This window comes from Pongo pygmaeus, chromosome 3 (genome assembly GCF_028885625.2).
Source record: "Pongo pygmaeus isolate AG05252 chromosome 3, NHGRI_mPonPyg2-v2.0_pri, whole genome shotgun sequence".
In the NCBI taxonomy this organism is placed as follows: Eukaryota; Metazoa; Chordata; class Mammalia; order Primates; family Hominidae; genus Pongo; species Pongo pygmaeus.
Window position 1 is genome coordinate 47477779 of NC_072376.2, and position 25826 is coordinate 47503604.

At 37.5% G+C, this 25826-nt stretch overlaps 1 protein-coding gene across 4 annotated transcripts in view; it reads right to left on the minus strand.

The window, feature by feature from the left end:
- Positions 1-25826, minus strand: part of CNGA1 (cyclic nucleotide gated channel subunit alpha 1) — a 57441-nt gene that overhangs the window by 12371 nt on the left and 19244 nt on the right. For all 4 annotated transcript variants that reach the window (XM_054485935.1, XM_063663632.1, XM_054485937.2 and 1 more), the window contains 3 exons: positions 4251-4371; positions 3036-3152; positions 1499-1561 (listed from right to left, as the gene is read on the minus strand). In XM_054485935.1, the coding sequence (XP_054341910.1) occupies positions 1499-1561; positions 3036-3152; positions 4251-4371 (301 nt within the window). The remainder of the gene's footprint in view (positions 1-1498; positions 1562-3035; positions 3153-4250; positions 4372-25826) is intronic.

Sequence of the window (25826 nt, forward strand, 5' to 3'; positions counted from 1 at the left end):
TACTCTAGGAAGAAAAGGTGCCTTCCTCTAGGATACTGTATATATGGTAAAACAGTGATCATTGTATGGTTCTCTATGCTTGTATAGAATGCATTGGTCTGGGAACTACGGGGTTTAAGTAGGGGTGACAAATGTAGGAAAGGTGTGTTTCTCATTCTTGCAACTTAAGGATCTACGGATCTAGAGGTCCTGGCTTCCAGAGGGGTGATGCATCTACCAGGGAATGCCAGAGTTCCATTAAACATGAAGCTACAGCTACTCCCCAGCAACTTTGGGCCCCTCATGCCCAACAGGCAAGGAAGAGAGTCACCACACTGGCAAAAGTTATTGACCGTGATCATCAAAAGTAGGCAGTGCTGTATACAATGCAGGGAGGGGAGATGTTTTTGCACCTAGGTGGTCTTTTGGTATTTTCCAGCCCAGTTTTGGTGGTAAATGGGCAAGTACTGTAGCCATGACTCAAGAAGGGCATGGTGACCCAGGGCTCAAGTCCTTCAGGGATGAGTGTCTGTATTGTTCCACCAGCTAAGTCATCTAGACCTGCAGACATGCTGGCAAGGGTGAGAGGACCCTAGAATGAGTAGAAGTGGAGAGGGTGAAGAATTTCATTTGAGGCCTCAAAACCACCTGCAATTGCCAGAGACCTTAGTTTAATCCCGTTAACTTTACTCTTATAAGCTTTCTCAGGAAAAAATAACCAGGATCCTAGAGTAGGTATTCCCACATGGGGTGAATTTTCTATATAAACAAAATGGATCTGGGCAGCACACGGGTGGGCTGTACAGTGGCTATGCAGGTAGTACACAAAATTCAGGCACTCATTCCCCACTTGCCAAGAGTGTTGGTTGCTGTCAGCTCAGGTTTTCCTCTCCCTTGGCTGGCCTTGGCTGAAGGAAACCACCATGCTCCATCCAGATGGTTATGCTCCATCTTCTAGGGCCAACCTTTTTCCAATAACTGTGCATGGGCACAAAGGCCCAAGTCTATTACCTAAATAGGGACAACTCTAAAAGGTCATCCCTGCTCCAGGGATCCCCATAGAATCTCATTGTACATCAGCTCTATTCTCTGAAGTTCGACTTCTCCCTCTGCCCAATACTGACCCCCAACTCCCTTCCAGATATTGTTCCCAAGACCATTCCCAACAAACCTCTGCATACAAGCCTCCATCTCAGAAACTGTCTCCTGAGGAACTTGACCTAAAACACATTGGCTCAAACTAGAAAGGAGTAATATGTTTCACTTATTTTTGTCAGTCACTCTATTCACAAAGAAAGTCAACTGCATGAACACTATAGACATGATTTTTTCTACATGTATTCAAATAAATGAATGAATAAATACTACTTTTCAATAAAATGATAAGACTATCATTGCCATTGTATTAGATCATTTGATTAATAAATATTTCCTCTATAACAGATTCAGATATATTCCTACCTTTTTACTGGTTTTCTTTAAAACCAAAGCTTTGGTTTTCTATTGTAAATATACTTACTGATCCTTATTGCTGCTGTTGTTCACATTAAAAAGTGCAATGGCACCAGGCAGGTACTGCTCCCTGGGAAATGAAAAACATGTAGCGAAATCACAATAGTCACCATCTGTATAATGTCCATGGTAAGCAAATGGTCTGAAAAAACAAATTCCTTTCCATTTCTACTCATTACTAAAGACTATCTAGATGATATTTCAAAAACATATTATGAAGCATAAAGCATAAAAGTATATCCTGAGCCTCCATGAAGCATGACTTGCCAAATGCCAGTGTCTTGAACAAACATGGTGATATGTTTTGGCTGTGTCCCCACCCAAATCTCATCCTGAATTATAGCTCCCATAATCCCCACATGCCATGGGAGGGACCCAGTGGGAAGTAATTGAATCATAGGAGTGGGTGTTGCCCATGCCATTCTCATGCTAGTAAATAAGTCTCACAAGATCTGATGGTTTTATAAAGGGCAGTTCCCCTGCACATGCTGTCTTGCCTGCCACCATGTAAGACATGACTTTGCTCCTCCTTTGCCTTCTGCCATGATTGTGAGGCCTCACCAGCCATGTGGAACTGTGAGTCCATTAAGCCTCTTTTTCTTTATAAATTACCCAGTCTCGGGTATTTCTTCATAACAGTATGAAAATATACTATAATACACATGGTTAGTAAATGCATATCAGTCAGTGTTCATACCAAGAATTAGCTTAAGTGAACCAACCTCAATGCCAGTAACTCCCAACAAGAGACCTAAGACTGTTAGGGAAAGTAAGATGAGGAGAAAAGATAAATAAAAACAATGGGAAAGCTGGAGGTAATCAATGGGAAGAAAAATAGGAAAAAGGAAAAAAAGGGGAGGAAAAAAGCAAAGAAAAGGTAATTATATAAAACAGGTGGAAACCCCAGCTCCATCACCAATACCACACCACACTGCTTCTGCAATCTCAAGTCTGGTATCTGAGGTTTTCACAACTTCTTTATTTCCTACTAAGGATATTTTTACTTTTCTCTTCTAGCACCTCTCTCCAGTGCTCTATTTCCTAAAAGTAAGACCAAATGGGATGGAGCATTTTAGAGAATAACAGCCAACCCTCTCACATGTACTTGTTTCAGGACCTGAAAGAAGGATCAGAGAGAAACAAGAAATCAGAAAGGACTGGGTTTCTTAAGGGACAGGCCCCAGTGGGTCTCAGGGAAAATGAAGCAAGAGTGTTTACAACTCGGAACACCACAGCCATAAATAATCATCGGGCAGTGGCAATATTTCCCAAGAGACGGTATGGGTAAGGAACAGAAGTAACTCCTCCTGAGATCCCACATCGTGTGTAGACAGCAGAGGCATTTGCCAAGCTTGCTCCGAAACAACAGTTTACAAACCCATTTATGCCTAGTGTTTGATTATTGGAACGCTAAGCATGTGGGAGTTATTTCTATCCTACTGCTCAAGGTCATCACCATGATCTGATTGCAAAAATTCAAAACACTGCAACCTTAGGCATAAATGGTTAAAAACAGGCACCAAGGGATGGATCATACTGCTCACCTCTGTGATGGTCCTCCCTTTCTGAGTGACTTATAACTAAAGGAACCCCTTGCATGAGGGTTTTCATTGTCTGATTCTTCAGATATAGAGGCACTGTCATCATCCTCAGAAAAGGAGCTACAGTCCAATAGGAGGCAGAGAGAGATGAGTTAATGTTTTCAACCACTGCGGACAAGCAACATTCCTCACTAGGGGGACAATTGCCTCGCCTCTTTTCCTTCCCTCTCAAACTAACACACATAACAATTTTTAGTTAGCATGAAGTTAGAACTATACAGAATACATAGAATTATATAAAATATATGCATAATTTCAGTAAAATGCATTTAACTAAGAAACTAGTTTCTAGGTTTTCCACATTCCTATTGTTTGATGCATTGGTTGATGTTAATATTTATCAAATAGCAAGTGTGATATCTGGGACTTACATCATATTATACCTTTGTGTGAGCTAGTTTTCTAACTAATGTTTCCTCCCACTAAAAGTAAATTCAACCACATTCATATACATTATATTCATTTATAGAGTAAGCACTTTAAATTATACTTTTAAATCACGTTGCTAGCATTTCATACTCTGAGTACTTTTCATATGTATCTATGGCAATGTCATCTCTTTAGATTCAAAATGTCACTTAAGGAAAAGCCCTGCCATTGACTAAAGAAATGTTTGGCATAGGTGCTTAATAGGTGCTTCCAAAAAAGTGACCACAATAATATCTATGTTCAGGCTGGGCATAGTGGCTCACGCCTGTAATCCCAACACTTTGGGAGGCCGAGGCAGGCAGATCACTTGAGGTCAGTAGTTCGAGACCAGCCTGGCCAATATGGCAAAACTCTGTCTCTACTAAAAATACAAAAAAAAAATTAGCCTGGTTTGGTGGTGCACACATGTAGTCCCAGATACCTGGGAGGCTGAGGCAGGAGAATCACTTGAACCCAGAAGGCAGAGGTTGCAGTGAGCTGAGATTGTGCCACTGTGTTCCAGCCTGGGCAACAGAGTGAGACTCCATCTCAAAATAAATAAATAAATAAATAAATAAAATCTATGTTCATTTGTTAGACAAGTTATGCAGTTCCAAAGTATAAATAAATTAGCTAAATACATTACAAAGTTCAAGGTTACAAATTATAAAGCTAAATTGAAATTAAATCTAGTTAAATTAAAGAACTGTAGCTAATAATAAAAATGCATGGGAAAATGTTTGGATTTACCTGCATGCTCCATTTTCCATCCTTCGTATTTCCTTTTCAATATCTGGTACAATCACATTGGGCATGGTTACAAAAGACTGCTGTGTATTGATAATATTTTTCTTCATGGATAGTTTCATACCTGAGGAGAAAGAAGTCTTATTAGTGGAAAGGCTATTTTTATGTATTTACATATATAATCAAAAGTTTCACCCTATGTATTAGTCTGTCCTCATGCTGCTAATAAAGACATACCTGAGACTGGGTAATTTATAAAGGAAAGAGGTTTAATGGACTCATAGTTCCACATGGCTAGGGGGCGCCTCACAATCATGGTAGAAAGCAAAGGAGAAGCAAAGGCACATCTTACATGGCAGCTGGCAAGAGAGCTTGTGCAGGGGAACTCCCCTTTATAAAATCATCAGATCTCATGAGACTTATTCACTATCATGAGACTAGCATGGGAAAAACTCACTCCCATGATTTCACTGCCTCCCACTGAGTTCCTCCCATGACACATAGGGATTATGGGAGCTGCAGTTCAAGATGAAGTTTGGGTGGGTACACAGCCAAACCATATCAACCCCACCATTTTTCTAAGACTATATAATACCATCTGTTTGCAGTTTTACATTGCAGTTTTACATCTTTGAAACCAACGAGAACCAAGACACAACATACCAGAATCTCTGGGATGCATTCAAAGCAGTGTGTAGAGGGAAATTTATAGCACTAAATGCCCACAAGAGAAAGCAGGAAAGATCCAAAATTGACACCCTAACATCACAATTAAAAGAACTAGAAAAGCAAGAGCAAACACATTCAAAAGCTAGCAGAAGGCAAGAAATAACTAAAATCAGAGCAGAACTGAAGGAAATAGAGACACAAAAAACCCTTCAAAAAATAAATGAATCCAGGAGCTGGTTTTTTGAAAGGATCAACAAAATTGATAGACCGCTAGCAAGATTAATAAAGAAAAAAAGAGAGAAGAATCAAATAGATGCAATAAAAAATGATAAAGGGGATATCACCACCGATCCCACAGAAATACAAACTACCATCAGAGAATATTACAAACACCTCTATGCAAATAAACTAGAAAATCTAGAAGAAATGGATAAATTCCTCAACACATACACCCTCCCAAGACTAAACCAGGAAGAAGTTGAATCTCTGAATAGACCAATAACAGGAGCTGAAATTGTGGCAATAATCAATAGCTTACCAACCAAAAAAAGTCCAGGACCAGATGGGTTCACAGCCGAATTCTACCAGAGGTACAAGGAGGAGCTGGTACCATTCCTTCTGAAACTATTCCAATCAATAGAAAAAGAGGGAATCCTCCCTAACTCATTTTATGAGGCCAGCATCATCCTGATACCAAAGCCTGGCAGAGACACAACAAAAAAAGAGAATTTTAGACCAATATCCTTGATGAACATTGATGCAAAAATCCTCAATAAGATACTGGCAAACAGAATCCAGCAGCATATCAAAAAGCTTATCCACCATGATCAAGTGGGCTTCATCCCTGGGATGCAAGGCTGGTTCAATATACGCAAATCAATAAATGTAATCCAGCATATAAACAGAACCAAAGACAAAAACCACATGATTATCTCAATAGATGCAGAAAAGGCCTTTGACAAAATTCAACAACCCTTCATGCTAAAAACTCTCAATAAATTAGGTATTGATGGGACGTATCTCAAAATAATAAGAGCTATTTATGACAAACCCACAGCCAATATCATACTGAATGGGCAAAAACTGGAAGCATTCCCTTTGAAAACTGGCACAAGACAGGGATGCCCTCTCTCGCCACTCCTATTCAACATAGTGTTGGAAGTTCTGGCCAGGGCAATTAGGCAGGAGAAGGAAATCAAGGGTATTCAATTAGGAAAAGAGGAAGTCAAATTGTCCCTGTTTGCAGATCACATGATAGTATATCTAGAAAACCCCATTGTCTCAGCCCAAAATCTCCTTAAGCTGATAAGCAACTTCAGCAAAGTCTCAGGATACAAAATCAATGTGCAAAAATCACAAGCATTCTTATACATCAATAACAGACAAACAGAGAGCCAAATCATGAGTGAACTCCCATTCACAATTGCTTCAAAGAGAATAAAATACCTAGGAATCCAACTTACAAGGGATGTGAAAGACCTCTTCAAGGAGAACTACAAACCACTGCTCAAGGAAATAAAAGAGGATACAAACAAATGGAAGAACATTCCATGCTCATGGGTAGGAAGAATCAATATCATGAAAATGGCCATCCTTCCCAAGGTAATTTACAGATTCAATGCCATCCCCATCAAGCTACCAATGACTTTCTTCACAGAATTGGAAAAAACTACTTTAAAGTTCATATGGAACCGAAAAAGAGCCCGCATCGCCAAGTCAATCCTAAGCCAAAAGAACAAAGCTGGAGGCATCACACTACCTGACTTCAAACTATACTACAAGGCTACAGTAACCAAAACAGCATGGTACTGGTACCAAAACAGAGATATAGATCAATGGAACAGAACAGAGCCGTCAGAAATAATGCCACATATCTACAACTATCTGATCTTTGACAAACCTGACAAAAACAAGAAATGGGGAAAGGATTCCCTATTTAATAAATGGTGCTGGGAAAACTGGCTAGCCATATGTAGAAAGCTGAAACTGGATCCCTTCCTTACACCTTATACAAAAATCAATTCAAGATGGATTAAAGACTTAAACATTAGACCTAAAACCATAAAAACCCTAGAAGAAAACCTAGGCATTACCATTCAGGACATAGGCATGGGCAAGGACTTCATGTCTAAAACACCAAAAGCAATGGCAACAAAAGCCAAAATTGACAAATGGGATCTAATTAAACTAAAGAGCTTCTGCACAGCAAAGGAAACTACCATCAGAGTGAACAGGCAACCTACAAAATGGGAGAACATTTTCGCAACCTACTCATCTGACAAAGGGCTAATATCCAGAATCTACAATGAACTCCAACAAATTTACAAGAAAAAAACAAACAACCCCATCAAAAAGTGGGCGAAGGACATGAACAGACACTTCTCAAAAGAAGACATTTATGCAGCCAAAAAACACATGAAAAAATGCTCACCATCACTGGCCATCAGAGAAATGCAAATCAAAACCACAATGAGATACCATCTCACACCAGTTAGAATGGCAATCATTAAAAAGTCAGGAAACAACAGGTGCTGGAGAGGATGTGGAGAAATAGGAACACTTTTACACTGTTGGTGGGACTGTAAACTAGTTCAACCCTTGTGGAAGTCAGTGTGGCGATTCCTCAGGGATCTAGAACTAGAAATTCCATTTGACCCAGCCATCCCATTACTGGGTATATACCCAAAGGACTATAAATCATGCTGCTATAAAGACACATGCACACGTATGTTTATTGCCGCATTATTCACAATAGCAAAGACTTGGAACCAACCCAAATGTCCAACAATGATAGACTAGATTAAGAAAATGTGGCACATATACACCATGGAATACTATGCAGCCATAAAAAATGATGAGTTCACGTCCTTTGTAGGGACATGGATGAAACTGGAAATCATCATTCTCAGTAAACTATCGCAAGAACAAAAAACCAAACACCGCATATTCTCACTCATAGATGGGAATTGAACAATGAGAACACATGGACACAGGAAGGGGAACATCACACTTCGGGGACTGTTGTGGGGTGGGGGGAGGGGGGAGGGATAGCATTGGGAGATATACCTAATGCTAGATGACAAGTTGGTGGGTGCAGCGCACCAGCATGGCACATGTATACATATGTAACTTACCTGCACATTGCGCACATGTACCATAAAACCTAAAGTATAATAATGATAATAATAATAATAATAAAAGAAAAAAAAAATTTTTTTCTCTAGGGACTAGGGTCTGTAATTTATACTTTTCTCATTAATTTCTAACTTTGACTGTGGCCTGTATAGTTTTTTGCTTTACTGAGATTATTTTTGTTAACAATGTTTGTAAATGTTTCCAGAATGGAGAAAAGAGGGTGTATTCTCTACGGGACATAAGGTACAACAGATAAATAATAGGCCTTTTAATTTCATTGACACCCTAATACTTCACTCCCCACCCTCTTTTATTTGCTGAGTGGGAAAATGACAATGAAATGAGTGATTGGTGTTTATGGGTGTTAGCCAAGTGAAAGAATGAGTGTAATTGAACAAATTGATTAAAGGATATATAAACAAAAAGTCAAAATGTAAAAAGCCCGTTATAAGATGTATCTTTATTGATAGAAACATTTTAAAATCTTGTTTTAAGAGGGTTCAACTTTCCAACATAGAATGAAATCACTGATATTTTAAAACATGTAATCTTATTACTTGATGAATGCAGTACTCATTTTTTAATTAAAGAAAAACATGACAGTAATTGATAACAGTTTTTTCTTTTTTCTTTTTTTTTTTTTTTTTTTTTTGATACAGCGTCTCTCTCTTTCACCCAGGCTGGAGTGCAGTGGTGTGATCTCAGCTCACTGCAACCTCAACCTCCTGGGCTCAAGTGATCCTCCCACCTCAGCCTCCTGAGTAGCTGGGACTACAGACACATGCCACCACACCTGGGCTAATTTTTGCATTTTTTTAGAGACGGGGTTTTGCCATGTTGCCCAGGCTGGTCTCGAACTGTTGGGCTCAAGGATCTACCTACTCCAGCCTCCCAGAGTGCTGGGATTACAGATGTGACCTACCAGGCCCAGCCAATAATGGTTTTTTCTGATTAAAATATACATGCTTATCACAGAGAGTTATTTAAAAGAAGGCAAGGTGATTTAAATTCTAGCTCCTTCATAGAATAGTATTGTATCCTTGGGTAAGGCACTTAATCTATTCAGACCACTTATTCATCTCTGAAAGGGGATATGCAGGTTGTTATAATAATGTTGATAAAGTATCTGATACTTAAGTTTCCAGTGAGTTGGAGCTCTTATTTTTAGGAATGAATTCTTTAAGATTTATATAAGTTTGATAGTGTCCTATCTCCAAATATTTTAGAAAGAAAAATCAGTATAAGACACTTCCTTTAGGGAAAAACATACCTGTCAAAGGCATTGTTTTTGACTTCTAAAAATAAAACTAAAATTTGTGAAAAGTAGGTAGCATTTACTATTTTGTGATATTCAGATTAGCAGAATCATATTGCCAGGTGGAGTATTCACTTACCTGTCAAAAAGACAGAGAAGTTAATAAAAATACAGTCATAGCTGTATCTAGAGAGCACATCGCATGAAAAGCAAAGCAAAAGCTGATACTTTAATGAGTCAAAACAGAAGTATAAGCATTTGTGAAAAATATAACTCTAATTATCGTTGTCACTGGGTTCTTACCTTTGGTTGTTTAAGTAATATAACTTTGTCTTCTAGAAGTGGAAGTCACTGGTGTATCCAAAACAAACAAGGATATACTGTAAATCTTGACATTGTCAAAATCCAGGCCCTAATTTTTTTAAAATAATAAACATGCTGATTTTTTCCCTTTCCTTAAAGATACACAAATGGTAGCTTTCAAAATTATTCCCAGGGAAATAAACAGTTCGTCGCATTGTCAAAGTAGGATTTTCATGACTCGGCATTGGATTTGTGGATTTACACATGGATGAAAATAACAGCAACATCATTATCCTTTGCTTGAGTCTGAGCCTATTAATATGAATAAGAGTTAGGAATAAAAGAGGGGTTCTCAAAGCTACATCTCTCAACAAATTTGAAAGTAAACCAAATGTACTATTGCCTGATGAATTTTATTAAAATTATACCTCCAACTTCACCCAGGGTTATAATCTTGAAAATAGTGTCTAGGTTTTTTACAAAGTATAATTACATTTTCAAATATAGTGCCATGATATTAAAAGTTATTTAAAATATTAATAGGGTGTGCTTCATCAGTCATTGATCTTTTAATTGTCTATTTTATGGAGGAATTGCATATTTGACACATATCTGGTCAAGAAATAAAATAGGATAAAGCTGAGCTTGCCTGAAAGAATAATTCATACTTTAGATGTACAAAAATCATCACGATATTTCAGTTAGTGTCTCAATGTTACTCTAATAACCTAAAAGTAAATTTCCCTAAGAACTGTTTTATGCAATATATCACAAAACTTTTGCTTATGGCTGAAAATCAGAATGACATGAAATAAATACTCTTTCCATTTAGCAAAACTGCCTTTATTTCCATCTATTAGCTCCAAAGATACATCATGCATTCTCCAGTATTTGCAATATTTTTCCTGCTGAACAATGAACAACCGAGTAACACTGATTGCCTCAGTTGAATGGTTTCAGCTCCAGTAGGGTAGGCGGCTCTCAAGAGAGGAGGCACCTCAAGATGCCTAGCAGAGAAAATTAGAGGAGTACTGTGTACCTTAGGAAGATTGACCTCTGAGTTCCAGAATTGTAAAAATAAATTCCTATTTCTAATATAAAACATGCTTCATAAAAAGATATTACAGAAAGAAAGAAAGAAAAGAAAATGGAAACATAGTCTTACTATTTTGGGATAACCAATATTAACATTTTCCTTATACCTACCATTATATTTTTAAATTAAAATTATTCTGATTTTATGTAATATTATATTATGATAATATTTATATTGCTAAATATCTATCTAATGCATTCTTTTTAAGATTACATAATCTTCTATTGTATTTCATTATGCCATAATTCATTGATTCATTTTCCTATTATTGGATATTTTTTCCTCTGGTCTAAAACATTTCAAAATGACTATTCTTTTTTTTGAGATGGAGTCTCGCTCTTTCGCCCAGGCTGGAGTGCAGTGGTGCCATTGCAGCTCACTGCAGCCTCCATCTCCCAGGTTCAAGCAGTTCTCCTGCCTCAGCCTCCCAAGTAGCTGAGATTACAGATGTGTGCTACCAAGCCCAGAAATTTTTGTATTTCTAGTAGAGATGGGGTTTCGCCATGTTGGCCAGGCTGGTCTCAAACTCCTGGCCTCAAGTGATCCGCCCACCTGCGCCTCCCAAAGTGCTAGGATTACAGGCATGAGCCACTGAGCCCAGCCTCAAAATGAATATTCTTACTCTTCATTATGTACCTCTGTGATTAGTGTTTACTTAGAAATTAGATCACTGGATCTAAAAAAGTGTATTAACACATGTGGCCTTTTGTGCCACAATTTAGCTTTATGCTAAAATGTTATTGTGTCCGTCCTTTTATCTCATGCTCCTCTCTAGACTACATAATCTGCTTAAGAAAATAAGCCCCTTGGCGGGGCGTGGTGGCTCACGCCTGTAATCCCAGCACTTTGAGACACTGAGGCGGGTGGATCACAAAGTCAGGAGTTTGAGACCAGCCTGACCAACCTGAGGAAACCCTGTCTCTACTAAAAATACAAAAACTAGCTGGGTGTGGTGGTACAGTGCCTGTAATCCCAGTTACTCAGGAGGCTGAGGTAGGAGAATCACTTGAACCCAGGAGGCAGAGGTTGCAGTGAGCCAAGATCATGCCACTGCACTCCAGACTGGGTGACAGAGCGAGACTTTGTCTCAAAAACAACAACAACAACAAAAAGTAAAAGAAAAAGAAAAAGAGAATAAGCCCCTTGCCTTGAATACCATGGCAGTGTCTTAAATCTATCTCTATGAAATTAATGGTAAATATTTGGAAACCCATGAAGTAATCAACAGACACACAAAGAAATTATCAAGAGAACGAACTTAACTTTCTTCAAATCCTAAAACAATTCTGTGAAGTAGAAAAGGTATCTACTTCATCTTTTGAAGAAGAAAATGAAGGCTGGGAGATGAGGTCATTTGTCCAGAGTCACAATGGCTGCTACCATATCAGAGTTAGCTGTGATTCACACCCAGACAGGGTTACTAGATTTGGCAACTAAAAGTACAGTGTAAGTATATATCAAATATTGCATGAGACAAACTTATTTTAAAAATTGGGTTTTTTAAATCTGAAATTCAAATTTAACTGGGTAGTCTGTTTTTTATCTGATACCTCTATGTCTAGGCCTATCTGACTTCAGAGCACCACACTACTTTTGACATCTGGAAGGTAAAAACACGGAAAATTAGTCAAGTCACCTATTTCAGCAAATTGCCTCTAACAGTGATAGCAAAGAATTCTTCTATAGAAAAACGTTTTTCACCAACTGTTATTCAATTTCCTCATCTTTACATTGAATGCACCTGTAAACCCCTTAGCACTTTACCTACATACAAATGCAAAATTTGATAATGCCCACTATTACTTTTCACGATATTCTTGTCCCTTGAGGCCCAGCGTGGTGGCTTACACCTGTAATCACAACACTTTGGGAGGTGGAGGCGGGTGGATCACACAAGGTCAGAATTTTGAGACCAGCCTGGCCAACATGGTGAAACCCCATCTCAACTAAAAATACAAAAATTAGGCAGGCATGGTGGTGCACACCTGCAATCCCAAGTACTCGGGAGGCTGAGGCAGGAGAATTGCTTGAACCCAGGAGGCAGAGGTTGCAGTGAGCCGAGATAGTGCTACTGCAGTACTCCAGCCTGGGCAAGGCATTGAGACTCCATCTCAAAAAAACAAACAAACAAATAAAAAATATATATATATACACACACACACATACGTATATATAATATATATAATTGTCCCTCACATCTAAGAAATGTTTTTTAATTACCCAATTTGGATCTAGCATTCATGAAAGTACTCAGACGAGACCTCTGTGGGTCTCCTTAATATTTTCAACTTAATATTGCTTCTTGGGGAGTTAAGATCTTCAGAAAGTGACTGCCTGTTGTTGAATGTCGAAGACCTTTTTGTTCTTACATTCAGTGTTCACTTTACTTTAGCCTCTCTAATGCCAACTGTTGCTATCCACTTTGGGGGAGTTTTCTGCGATATCACACTGGGCTTAAATATATGGGTTTTGTAGTCCCAGCACTGAGTTTGAATCTCAGCTCTGCTGTTCACTAGCTCTGGGATTTGGAGGATGATAATGAACTGCTGGGCCTCAGTTGCAGTTTTCATGAAATGAGCATAATAATATCTAGTAGGTTTGTTGTGAGGATTAAAATGAGACATAGTAATATAAAGCATTTATTACTGTTCCTAAAGCATTGCAAATACTTGAGAAGAGGCTATCATAATTTAAAAAGACAAATATCAAAGTTAAACTTTGTTTTACAATAATTGCATTGCAATAAATTTACATGGTTTCTTTTTAAAAGTGGAACATATATTTTCTGGTTAGAAAATATACCAGGGTTAATTAGAGCAATCTTCTTGCAGTCCTACCTAACTAATACACAGATGATGTAATTATAATAAACATATCTAAAAAGAAATCAAAATGACAAGATCCAGAATTCACTCCAATAGGTAGCCATGAATGTCTATTTTTTTCATGGTTTGCTTGTTACTTGAAACTTTCTTAAATGATTTTAATGAATTAAATAAAACAGGGTAATGATTCTAGTAAACCTTTCTTCCTCTAGCCAACTTAAATCTTGGTCAATATCATGAAACTTCATAGAACTTGTCATTATAAAACAGCTCTTCCACAATGAATCTCACATACACACACACACACACACACACACTCTCTCTCTCCATATTCCAAATAACTGATTTGCTTTCTTTACTAGCTCTCACACTTCCTTCGTCTATCTTCCCCCACCCCCCCCCAAAAAAAAACCATATTTAAGAATGAGCTGAATATTACGGATTCCTGGGATCATGTGTATTAGTTGTGTGGTCTTGAGAAAATTACTTAGCTTTTTTAAGATTCAATTTCCTTATTCGTAAAATGGAAATAACACCTACCTCATTAAGTTTTTGTGAGACTTAAATGGATTTAGCATTTCACACACTGTCAGTATATAAAGAAGACACTTCATAATTGTGCTCTCTCTTCCTTTTCCTTCCTTCTAAAGTGTGGAGCACCTAAACTGGAGCTTCGCAGCATATTGCTGAGGGCTTAACTGTACCCATTATGCTGCAATGGGAGTTTTCATAAGCAGATATCTGTGGCTATTAAGTAATTAACTTGTGCCAGGTGCAGTGGCTCATGCTTGTAATCACTTTGGGAGGCAGAGGTGGGCAGATCACTTGAGGTCAGGAGTTTGAGACCAGCCTGGTCACTATGGTGAAACTCCATCTCTACTAAAATACAAAAATGAGCAAGGCATGATGGTGCATGCCCATAATCCCAGCTATTTGGGAGGCTGAGGCAGGAGAATGGCTTAAACCCAGGAGGCAGAGTTGCAGTAAGCCGAGATTGCACCACTGCCAGCCTGGGTGACAGAGTGAGACTCTATTTCAAAAAAAAAAGACACAAAGCCATTTTTATACCTTGTTTCTAAGTAATTTATTATATAATTCTAGCAAAATATAACCAGCTGAAGTAATTTCAATTTATTTTCAATTTTCATTCAGTATTTTCATTTTTAATAAGAATCTGTGTTTTCATGTGTGTAGAGTGTTTAACAATGCAAAATAATAATCCTTCATAAAGGCATAAAATTTGCTCAAATGTTTGTACATTCATTTCACATATAATTCTTGAGTATCTACGGTGTGCTGGGCACTTTTCTATGAGACACAAAGAAAAGTTCCTTCCTCAGAGACTCCACAGAGGCAGGACACAGGCAAACAAAAAAAAAAAGAGAGAGAGAGAAAGAGATGATTACAAAACAGTGTGATAAAGGGCTGAGAGATTACATACAAGGAGCCCAAAAATTTGGAGAGGAAAGGAACTGAACTCGAAGGCTTTGCGAAGATTATCTTTTTGCTGAAATTGAAGGTAAGTTGGAATTTCATGTGCATATATAAAAGTTACATACTACAATATTTTTCCGATATTGTGTTGTGCTGAGTTGTGTTGTGTTGTGTTTTCCCCTCCAAAGCATGATTAGCTTGACCCTGTATACCTATCACTGGATTTCTTTTCCTGGTACCTGCAGTAACCTTGACTGACAGAAAGAACATAGCTGCATTTGATTATCTATTTAGTAGGCTACTTTTAATCTTGTTCCCTGTCTTGCTTTGTCAGCTCCCTCTAAATCTTTATAATCCTATTTAAACTGCCTCTAACTATAGATGCTCATTTGCATGACACTGATTCTCTGTATTTTTATTTAAAAAATTATATGATTTGAGGGATTCTGGCTCTTGATCCTAAGTTATTAAATATTTGATAGTCTGTCTTCCTACACACCAAGACCTTCAGCCAGAGAGGTCAATGATGCCTTCATGTTTATAACTATAATAATTAAATGTTATGTAATTAATTGTTTATCTCTATTTCCCCTGTAGGAACTGTAAATGTCATGAGATCAGGAACCGTGTCTATGTTGCCCATTACTTGTCCATTACCGTATCTCTAGCATTCAGTTTGATACTATGCATAGTCATTCATTCAACAAATATGTAAATATTAAATGACAGGCTCTCTTCTAAGCATTGCAGGGTCAATAGGTAAGAAAACTAATTTCTGCCCTTGTGGAGCATACACTCTAATAAGGTGGGAAAGACTATAAATAAAGTAATAAATATATAAGCACTCAGATGTTGATTATTGATATGATAAAGAAGAAAACAAGGGAAAGAAATAGAAAATGATATGGGGTGGGGCAGGACTATCTTAGATGGGGTTTTCAGGAAAGGCCTCATTTAGCAGAGACCTGAATATAGACACAGAGGTAGCCATGCCCACTTCCAGGGGAAGAGTTTGCCCAGCAACAAAACAACATGTGCAAAGACAGAACTGTGTTGGTGTGTTTAATGAAAAGCAGAGAAGCCACTGTGGCTAAGTTAGAGGAAGCCAGGGGGAAGAGGGATTTAAAGAGTTAAGGTCTTAGAAGATAGATCAGGTAGAGAACAGTCAGGAGGCAACTGTAGTAATTCATTCAGTGAGAGGTGAGCATGGTTCAGACCAGGTTTGTACAGGTGGAAGTGGTGAGAACAGGTCAGATTCTGGATATATTTTTAAGACAGAGGCAATAAGATTTGGTGATTGATTGTTTGTGGGGTGTGTGTGAAACAGTGAAGTCAAGGATGACTGTAGATTTTCTGACTTAAAGCTACTAAAAAAGAGGTGGCAATTTGATGAGACAGGAAGGACACAAGGAAAAGCAAGCTTGGGGTAGAGGGGAATTAGGAGTTCTGTTTGAAAAATAAGGCATTGTAGGCTTTTTTCTCTCACAAAAAAAAGAAAAGAAAGAAAAAGGAAAATAAGGCATTGTACACGTCAGTGCCTTAGTAATATTCATCGGAATGAATGAATTAAACACTTCTGTATTTTTTTTACTTAGGATTCCAAACAAGAGGAAATGGAGGCTATACAGCTCTCAGAGTAGCAACATTAATAATGAGATAAACTCCACCTTAAATGGGTTGAGGAAAAAATAATAATAATGAAATAAACAACACTGCCTTCCACAGCTCTTTGAGTGCAAAGGTTCTCATACAGATTTCACTGGCAAAGTCTGGGGGTCCAGGACTCAATGATATTATATTTAGTATAATATTGTAATTTAGTATAATATCATAATTTAGTAAATATATACAAATGTGTTCTTTTCTGAGACAATTTATCAAATTGCCTCCTCAGAATAGCTAATGTGAGTTAATGTATTCATTCATTCAGTGTACATTTATTTAGTACCTATTAACTCTTCCTCATTAAGAGACCTCAATTTGAGTCCACAGTACAGTCATCCCTAGGTACACGTGGTGATCGGTTTGGTTGAAAAAAATCCACATATAAGTGGACCCATGTAGTTCAAGCCCAAGTTGTTCAAGGGTCAACTTTAAATAGAATGTGCAGGATTAAGAAAATGCTATTGTTCTTAGTTTTTTTTAAAAAAAAAAGGATATTACATGCTAGACACTGGGCAAGGGAGTATTCATTAGATCCCCTACTGTGAAAAGCAATTTGCCTAGTCAAGAGTATCACCTTGGGACATTAGACAAACTTTGGTTAAAATCTCAAATTTTCTACTTGCTTAGCTGTGTTACTTAGGTCAAGTTACATCCTTCATGATTTCTTAATTAAATGATCAATCTAATGTGTAAACTGCCAAATATGAGGTGCTCCATCTATGGTTAGATTCCTGCTAATGAGCAAACTATCTTTGGTTATAATTTAACTTCTCAGGTAGATTTGTTTACAGGGAAACTCATTAGTTACAGAACATGAGCATCCAATCTGTAAAACCAGACCCTTGAAAGTTAAGTTTATATGAAATCAGTCCCCAGAATCTCTTAATCATTGAACAAGTAAATAAAATAAAATTTTGATCACACACAATTCTACCTCTGGGAGTTGTACACTTACGAGGGTACCATCATTCTACGGTAACTGAAATTTCAAGCCCCCCCATAAATTACTAAGAGTTATAAAATAAGTAAATTATTTATTATTGTGTCTGAATTTAAATGACCTTGAAAACTGATAAAATTTTGGTCAGTCTTAAAGATCTAGGAAAAGTTAAAAAATCAAAATTTAGCACCTGATTTTTAAAAAAATTTTTTTTTGTTTCCGTAGGTTATTGGGGGAGCAGGTGGTGTTTGGTTACATGAGTAAGTTCTTTTGTGGTGATTTGTGAGATTTCGTTGCACCCATCGCCCAAGCAGTATACACTGAACCCTATTTGTAGTATTTGCTCCCTCATCCCCTTCCCACCCTTTCCCCCTGATTCCCCAAGTCCATTGTGTCATTCTTATTGCGGGAAGTCAGGGACCCCGAACGGAGGGAGCAGCTGAAGCCGTGGCAGAATAACATAAATTGTGAAGATTTCATGGACACTTATTAGTTCCCAAAATTAATACTTTTATAATTTCTTACACCTGTCTTTACTGTAATCTCTGAACATAAATTGTGACGATTTCATGGACATTTATTAGTTCCCAAAATTAATACTTTTATAATTTCTTACGCCTGTCTTAGTTTAATCTCTTAATCCCATCACCTTCGAAAGCTGAAGATGTGTGTTGCCTCAGGACCCTGCGATGATTGCATTAACAGTACAAATTGTTTGTAAAACTTATGTGTTTGAACAATATGAAATCTGATTGTAAAACATGGGTGTTTGAACAATATGAAATCAGTGCACCCTGAAAAAGAACAGAATAACAGTGATTTTCAGGGAATGAGAGAGGATAAAGGTCTGACTGCCTGCGGGGCCAGGCAGAATAGAGCCATATTTTTCTTTCTGCAGAAAGCAAGTAGGAGAAATACTGCTGCATTCTTTTCCCAGCAAGGAATAAACCTGCGGAAGGAATGCATTCCTGGAGGGGAGGTCTATAGATGGCCGCTCTGGGAGTGTCTGTCTTATGTGGTTGAGATAAGAGCTGAAATACGCCCTGGTTTCCTGCAGTACCCTCAGGCTTACTGGGATTGGAAAATTCCAGCCTGGTAAATTCTAGTCAGACCAGTTCTCTGCTCTTGAACCCTGTTTCCTGTTAAGATGTTTATCAAGACAATGCGTGCACAGTGGGACATAGACCTTCATCAGTATTTCTAATTTTGCCTTGCCGTGTGATCTTTATTGCCCTTTGAAGCATGTAATCCTTGTGACCTACTCCCTGTTTGTACCCCCTCCCTTTCTAAAATCCCTAATAAAAACTTGCTGATTTTGCGGCTGGGCGTCACCATCACAGTCCTACCAATATGTGATGGCACCCCCGGAGGCCCAGCTGTAAAATTTCTCTCTTTGTATTCTTTCTCTTTATTTTTCAGACCGGCCAACACTTAGGGAAAATAGAAAGAACCTACACTGAAATATTGGGGGCTGGTTCCCCCAAAACATTCTTATGCTTTTGCATCCTCATAGCTTAGCTCCCACTTACAAGTGAGAATATACAATATTTGGTTTCCCATTCCTGAGTTACTTCACTTAGAATAGTAGTCACTAATCTCATCTAGGTAGCCGTGAATGTCATTAATTCATTCCTTTTTATGGTTGAGTAGTATTTCATTATATATATATATACCATGATATCTTTATCCACTCATTGATTAATGGGCATTTGGACTGCTTCCATGTTTTTTGCAATTGCAAATTGTGCTGCTATAAGCATGAGTGTGCAAGTATCCTTTTTGTATAACAACTTCTTTTCCTCTGGGTAGGTACCCAGTACTGGGATTGCTGGATCAAATGGCAGTTCTACTTTTATTTCTTTAAGGAATCTCCACACTGTTTTCCATAGTGATTGTACCAATTTACATTCCCACCAGCAGTGTAGAAATGTTCCCTGTTCACCGCATCCATGCAAACATCTACTATTTTCTGATATTTTGATTATGGCCATTCTTGCAGGAGTAAGATGGGATTGCATTTCACATTGTGGTTTTGATTTGCATTTCCCTGATCATTCGTGATGTTGAGTATTTTTTCATATGTTTGTTTGCCATTTGTATATCTTCTTTTGAGAATTGTCTATTCATATTCTTAGCCCACTTTTTGATGGAATTGTTTGTTTTTTTTCTTGCTGATTTGTTTGACTTCATTGTAGATTCTGGATATTAGTCCTTTGTCAGATGTATAGATTGTGAAGATTTCCTCCCACTCTGTGGGTTGTCTGTTTACTCTGCTGACTGTTCCTTTTCCCAGGTAAAAGCACTTTAGTTTAATTAAGTCCCAACTATTTATCTTTGTTTTTATTGCATTTGCTTTTAGGTTCTTGGTTATGAAATCTCTGCCTAAGCCAACGTCTAGAAGGTTTTTTCAACGTTATCTTCTAGAATTTGTGTAGTTTCAGGTCTTAGGTTTAAGTCTTTAATCCATCTTCAGTTGATTTTTATATAAGGTGAGAGATGAGGATCAACTTTTATTCTCCTACATGTGGCTAGCCAATTATCCAAGCACCATTTGTTGAAAAGGATATCCTTTCCCCACTTTATGTTTTTGTTTGCTTTGTTGAAGATCAGTTGGCTGCAAGTATTTAGGCTTATTTCTGGGTTTTCTATTCTGTTCCATTGGTCTATGTGCCTATTTTTATGCCAGTATCATGCTGTTTTGGTGACTATGGCCTTATAGTATATTTTGAAATCAGGTAATGTGATGCCTGATTATATTATTTCAAACTATAGTATAGTTTGAAATCAGGTAATGTTCTTTTTGCTTAGTCTTGCTTTGGCTATAAGGGCTCTTTTTTGGTTCCACATGAATTTTAGAATTTTTTTGTAGTTCTATGAAGAATGATGGTGGTACTTTGATGGGAATTGCATTAAATTTATAGCTTGCTTTTGATAGTATGGTCATTTTCACAATATTGATTCTACCCATCCATGAGCACAGGATGTGTTTCCATTTGTTTGTGTCATCTATGATTTCTTTCAGCAGTGTTTTGTAGTTTTCCTTGTAGAGTTCTTTCAACTCTTTGGTTAGGTATATTCCTAAGTATTTTGTTTTTTTGCAGCTATTGCAAAAAAAAGGTTGAGTTATTGATTTGATTCTCAGCTTGGTTGCTGTTGGTGCATAGCAGAGCTACTGATTTGTGTACATTAATTTTGTATCCGGCAACTTTGCTGAATTCTTTTATCAGTTCTACGAGCTTTCTGGAGGAGTCTTTAGGATTTTCTAGGTAAACAATCATACCATCAGCAAACAGTGACAGTTTGACTTCATCTTTACTGATTTGGATGCCATTTATTTATTTATTTATTTATTTATGTATTTTGTCTGATCACTCTGGCTAGGACTTCCAGTGCTATGTTGAAGAGGAGTGGTGAGAGTGGGCATCCTTGTCTTGTTCCAGTTCTCAGAGGGAATACTTTCAACTTTTCCCCATTCAGTATTATGTTGGCTGTGGGTTTGTCATAGATGGCTTTTATTACATTGAGGTATTTCCCTTGTATACTGATTTTGCTGAGAGTTTTAATCCTAAAAGGATGTCAGATTTTATTGAATGCTTTTTCTGCATCTATTAAGATGATCATGTGATTTTTGTTCTTAATTCTCTTTATGTGGTGTATCACATTTATTGACTTGCATATGTTACACCATCCCTGCATTCCTGGTATGAAACCAACTTGATCAGGGTGGATTATCTTTTTCATATGTTGTTGGATTCAGTTAGCTAGTATTTTGTTAATTTTAGCATCTACATTCATCAGGGATATTGGTCTGTAGTTTTCTTTTTTGGTTATATCCTTTCCTGGTTTTGGTATTAGGTTGATGCTGGCTTCATAGAATGATTTAGGGAGGTTTCCCTCATTCTCTGTCTTGTGGAATAGTGTCAGTAGAATTGGTACCAATTCTTTGAATGTCTGGTAGGAAACTGCTGTGAGTCTGTCTGGTCCTGGACTTTTTTGTTGTTGGTAATTTTTAAGTTACCATTTCAATCTCACTGCTTGTTATTGGTCTGTTCATGTTATCTAATTCTTCCTGATTTAAGCTAGCAGGGTTCTGTCTTTCCAGGAATTTATCCATCTCTTCTAGGTATTCTGGTTTATGTGTGTAAAGGTGTTCATAGTAGCCTTGAATAATCTTTGCATTTCTGTGATGTCAGCTGTAATATCTTTCATTTCTTAATGAGCTTTTTTGGATTTTCTCTCTTCTTTTCTTGGTTAATCTTGCTCATGGTCTATCAATTTTATTTATTTTTTCAAAGAATCAGTTTTTTGTTTCATTTATCTTTTGTATTGGGAGTTCAATTTCATTTATTTGTGCTCCGATCTTGCTTATTTCCTTACTTCTGCTGGTTTTGGGTTTGTTTTTTTTTTTCTTGTTTCTCTAGTTCCTTGAGGTGTGACCTTAGATTGTTTGTGCTCTTTCAGACTTTCTGATGTAAGTGTTTGGGGCTTTGAATTTCCTCTTAGCACCACCTTTGCTGTGTCCCAGACGTTTTGATAGATTGTGTCACTATTGTCGTTCAGTTCAAAGAATTTTTAAATTTCCATCTTGATTTCATTTTTGACCCAGTGATCATTCAGGAGCAGGTTATTTAATTTCCATGTATTTGCATGGTTTTGAAGGTTTCTTTTGGAGTTGATTTCCAGTTTTATTTCACTGTGGTCTGAGAGTGCTTGATATAATTTCAATTTTCTTAAATTTATTGAGGCTCATTTTGTGGCCTATCATATGGTCTATCTTGGAGAAAGTTGCATGCACTGTCAAATAGGATGTATATTCTGCAGTTGTTGGAAGGAATGTTCTACATATATCTGTTAAGTCCATTTGTGCCAGGGTATAGTTTAAATCCATTGTTTCTTTGTTGATTTTCTGTCTTGATGACCTGTCTAGTGCTGTCAGTGGAGTATTGAAGTCTCCCACTACTATGGTGTTGCTGTCTATCTCATTTCTTAAGTCTATTAGTAATTGCTTTATAAATTTGGGAGCTCCAGTGTTAGGAGCATATATGTTTAGGATTGTGATAGTTTCCTGTTGGACAAGGCCTTTTATCATTATATAATGTTCCTCTTTGTCTTTTTAACTGCTGTAGCTTTAAAGTTTGTTTTATCTGATGTAAGAATCCTGCCTGCTTTTGGTGTCATTTTGCATGAAATGTCTTTTTCCACCCCTTTACCTTAAGTTTATGTGAGTCCTTATGTGTTAGGTGAGTCTCCTGAAGGCAGCAGATAGTTGGTTGGTGAATTCTTTTCCATTCTGTAATTCTTTATCTTTTAAGTGGAGCATTTTGGCCATTTACATTCAATGTTAGTATTGAGATGTGAAATACCATTCCATTCATTGTACTACTTGTTGCCCGTATACTTTGGTTTTTTGTTTTTTAAATTGTATTTTTGTTTTATAGGTCCTGTGAGATATATGCTTTAAAGAGGTTCTGTTTGATGTGTTCCCAGGATTTGTTTCAATATTTAGAGCTCTTTTTAGCAGTTCTTGTAGTGGTGGCTTGGTAGTGGTGAATTCTTTTAGCATTTGTTTACCTGAAAAATACTGTATCTTTCCTTCATATATGAAGCTTGGCTTCACTGGATACACAATTCTTGGCTGATAATTGTTTTGTTTGAGGAGGCTGAAGATAGATAGAATCCCTTCTAGCTTGTACACTTTCTGCTGAGAAATCTGCTATTAATCTGATAGGCTTTCCTTTATAGGCTACCTGGTGCTTTTGTCTCACAGCTCTTAAGATTCTTTCCTTTGTCTTAATTTTAGATAACCTGATGACAATGTGCCTAGGTGATGATATTTTTGTGATGAATTTCCTAGGTGTTCTTTGTGCTTCTTGTATTTGGATGTCTAGGTCTCTAGCAAGGCCATGGAAATTTTCCTAGATTATTCTCCCAAATATGTTTTCCAAACTTTTAGAATTCTTAGATTTGGTTGGTTAACATAATGCCAGACTTGTTGGAGGCTTTGTTCATATTTTCTTATTCTTTTTTGTCTTTGTTGGATTGGATTAATGCAAAGACCCTGTCTTCAGGCTCTAAATTTCTTTCTTCTACTTGTTTGATTATGTTGCTGACTGAGATTTTCCAGAGCATTTTGCATTGCTCTAAGTCTGTCCATTGTTTCCTGAAGTTTTTATTGCTTTTCATTGTATCTATTTCATTATTTCTCCCTTCACTTCTTGTATCATTTTTTTAATTTCCTTACATTGGGCTTCAGCTTTCTCTGGTGCCTCCCTGATTAGCTTAATAACTAACCCCCTGAATTCATTTTGAGGTAAATCAGGGGTTTCTTCTTGGCTTGGATCCATTGCTGGTGAGCTAGTGTGATTTTTGGGGGGTGTTAAAGAATATTGTTTTGTTATATTACCAAAGTTGGTTTTCTGGTTCCTTCTCATTTGGGTTGGCTCTATCAAAGGAAAGGTCTAGGGCTGAAGGCTGTTGTTCAGATTCTTTTGTCCCACAGGGTGTTCCCTTGATGTAGTACTCTCCCCTTTTTCTTATGGATGTAGCTTCCTGAGAGCCAAGCTGTAGTGATTATTATCTCTCTTCTGGATCTAGCCACCCAGCAAGTCTACCAGGCTCTGGGCGGGCACTAGGGATTGTCTGCACAGAGTCCTGTTATATAAACCGTCTGTGGGTCTCTCATCTGGGGATACCAGTACAGTATTTGGAGTGTTTCCTGGGTCCTGCAGGAGCAATCCACTTCCTTCAGAGAGGTCTGTGGGTACTCGCAGGTTTCCTGATTTATTCCTACAGTCATTCTAGAGCAAAAATTCATGACGCGAGCCTCCACACACTGCTCTATCTGAGTCGGAGCTGCAATCTAGTCCTGCCTCCCATCCATCATGATCCCTCCTCTTAGGGAGTAAGTCCTCCAGCCCTCAGCATGATTGGGGTGGCCTCAGAGACTTGCACCTGATGTTGATAGCTCCTTGGAATATTGGAAATTTAGTGGACTTGAGAGTCAAACTAATTTAGATTTGCATCCTGGCTTGCTAATTTCTGACAGCACTGTAGCCTTGGGAAAATTATTTAACTTCCCTGAACCTTGTTGTTGCCATTTTTTATTAGCATAATGGAAATAGATTCTTCTAATCAAGGTATGGTAAATAGAAATGATTGATATAAAACTCTTCACACCAGGCCTGGCACAAATTGAGTCCTTAATTACAGTAAATATTAAGATGATTATTATTTTCCTGTGAGATAGTTCCTGGAGCTTATTATTAAATAAACAATTCATTGTAATTGTATTAAGTTTCTGGTTAAATAACATAATCAAATACAAAGGGCTCAAAGAAATCCAGAGTAAGAAAAAAAAATTATTGGGGAAGAGAGTATGGTTGTACCTGAAAATTTTAAGATTTTAAGTCTTTTAGGGGCCAGGCACAGTGACTCATGCCTGTAATCCTAGCACTTTGGGAGGCTGAGGTGAGTGGATCACCTGAGGTCAGGAGTTTGAGATCAGCCTGGCCAACATGGTGAAACCTGCATCCCTACGAAAATTTAAAAAATTAGCCGGGCATGGTGGCACACATCTGTAGTCCCCCAGCTACTCAGAAGGCTGAGGCAAGAGAATTGCTTGAACCCAGGAGGTGGAGGTTGCAGTGAGCCGAGATTGTGCCACTGCACTCCAGCCTAGGCAACAGAGTGAGACTCTGTCTCAAAAAAAAAAAAAAAAACTTAGGTAAATATGAAATCATGCTAACCTATATAATGTTATGCCTTAAATATACCTGAAGACTTTTGCAGAGTCCATAGTGGAAATATTGTTGCTTATTACCCTTCCCCAAAACTGGCTTTCAATTTAGCTTTCTCAGACATGACAAATTATCTATGTGATACAAGCTTCCTAACTTTTGTTGCTGCTGCCACTTCTTCCACAGGCCTATCCCTAACATTAACAGAACTGGGGCAAGAAAACAAATGGATACCTATGTACTACATTACTAAATATTTAAAATCAAACTAATGAGCTGTTAAAATGAATTTTTGTCCTCACCTTGAAAAACAAACCTTCATAACCAAAACATTAAAAATCTATAAAGCAATAATTTTAATATGATTAAAACCTAGCAAAATGTCAAAGACAACTGGATTTAATTATTATTGTACATGTCTGGTTAGGTCTGTTGATGGGTCAGGGGTACTCGTATTAGTAATAAAATAGAGATATATATAAATGTAAGTTATTATGTATTGTATATAATTTACTTTTCTG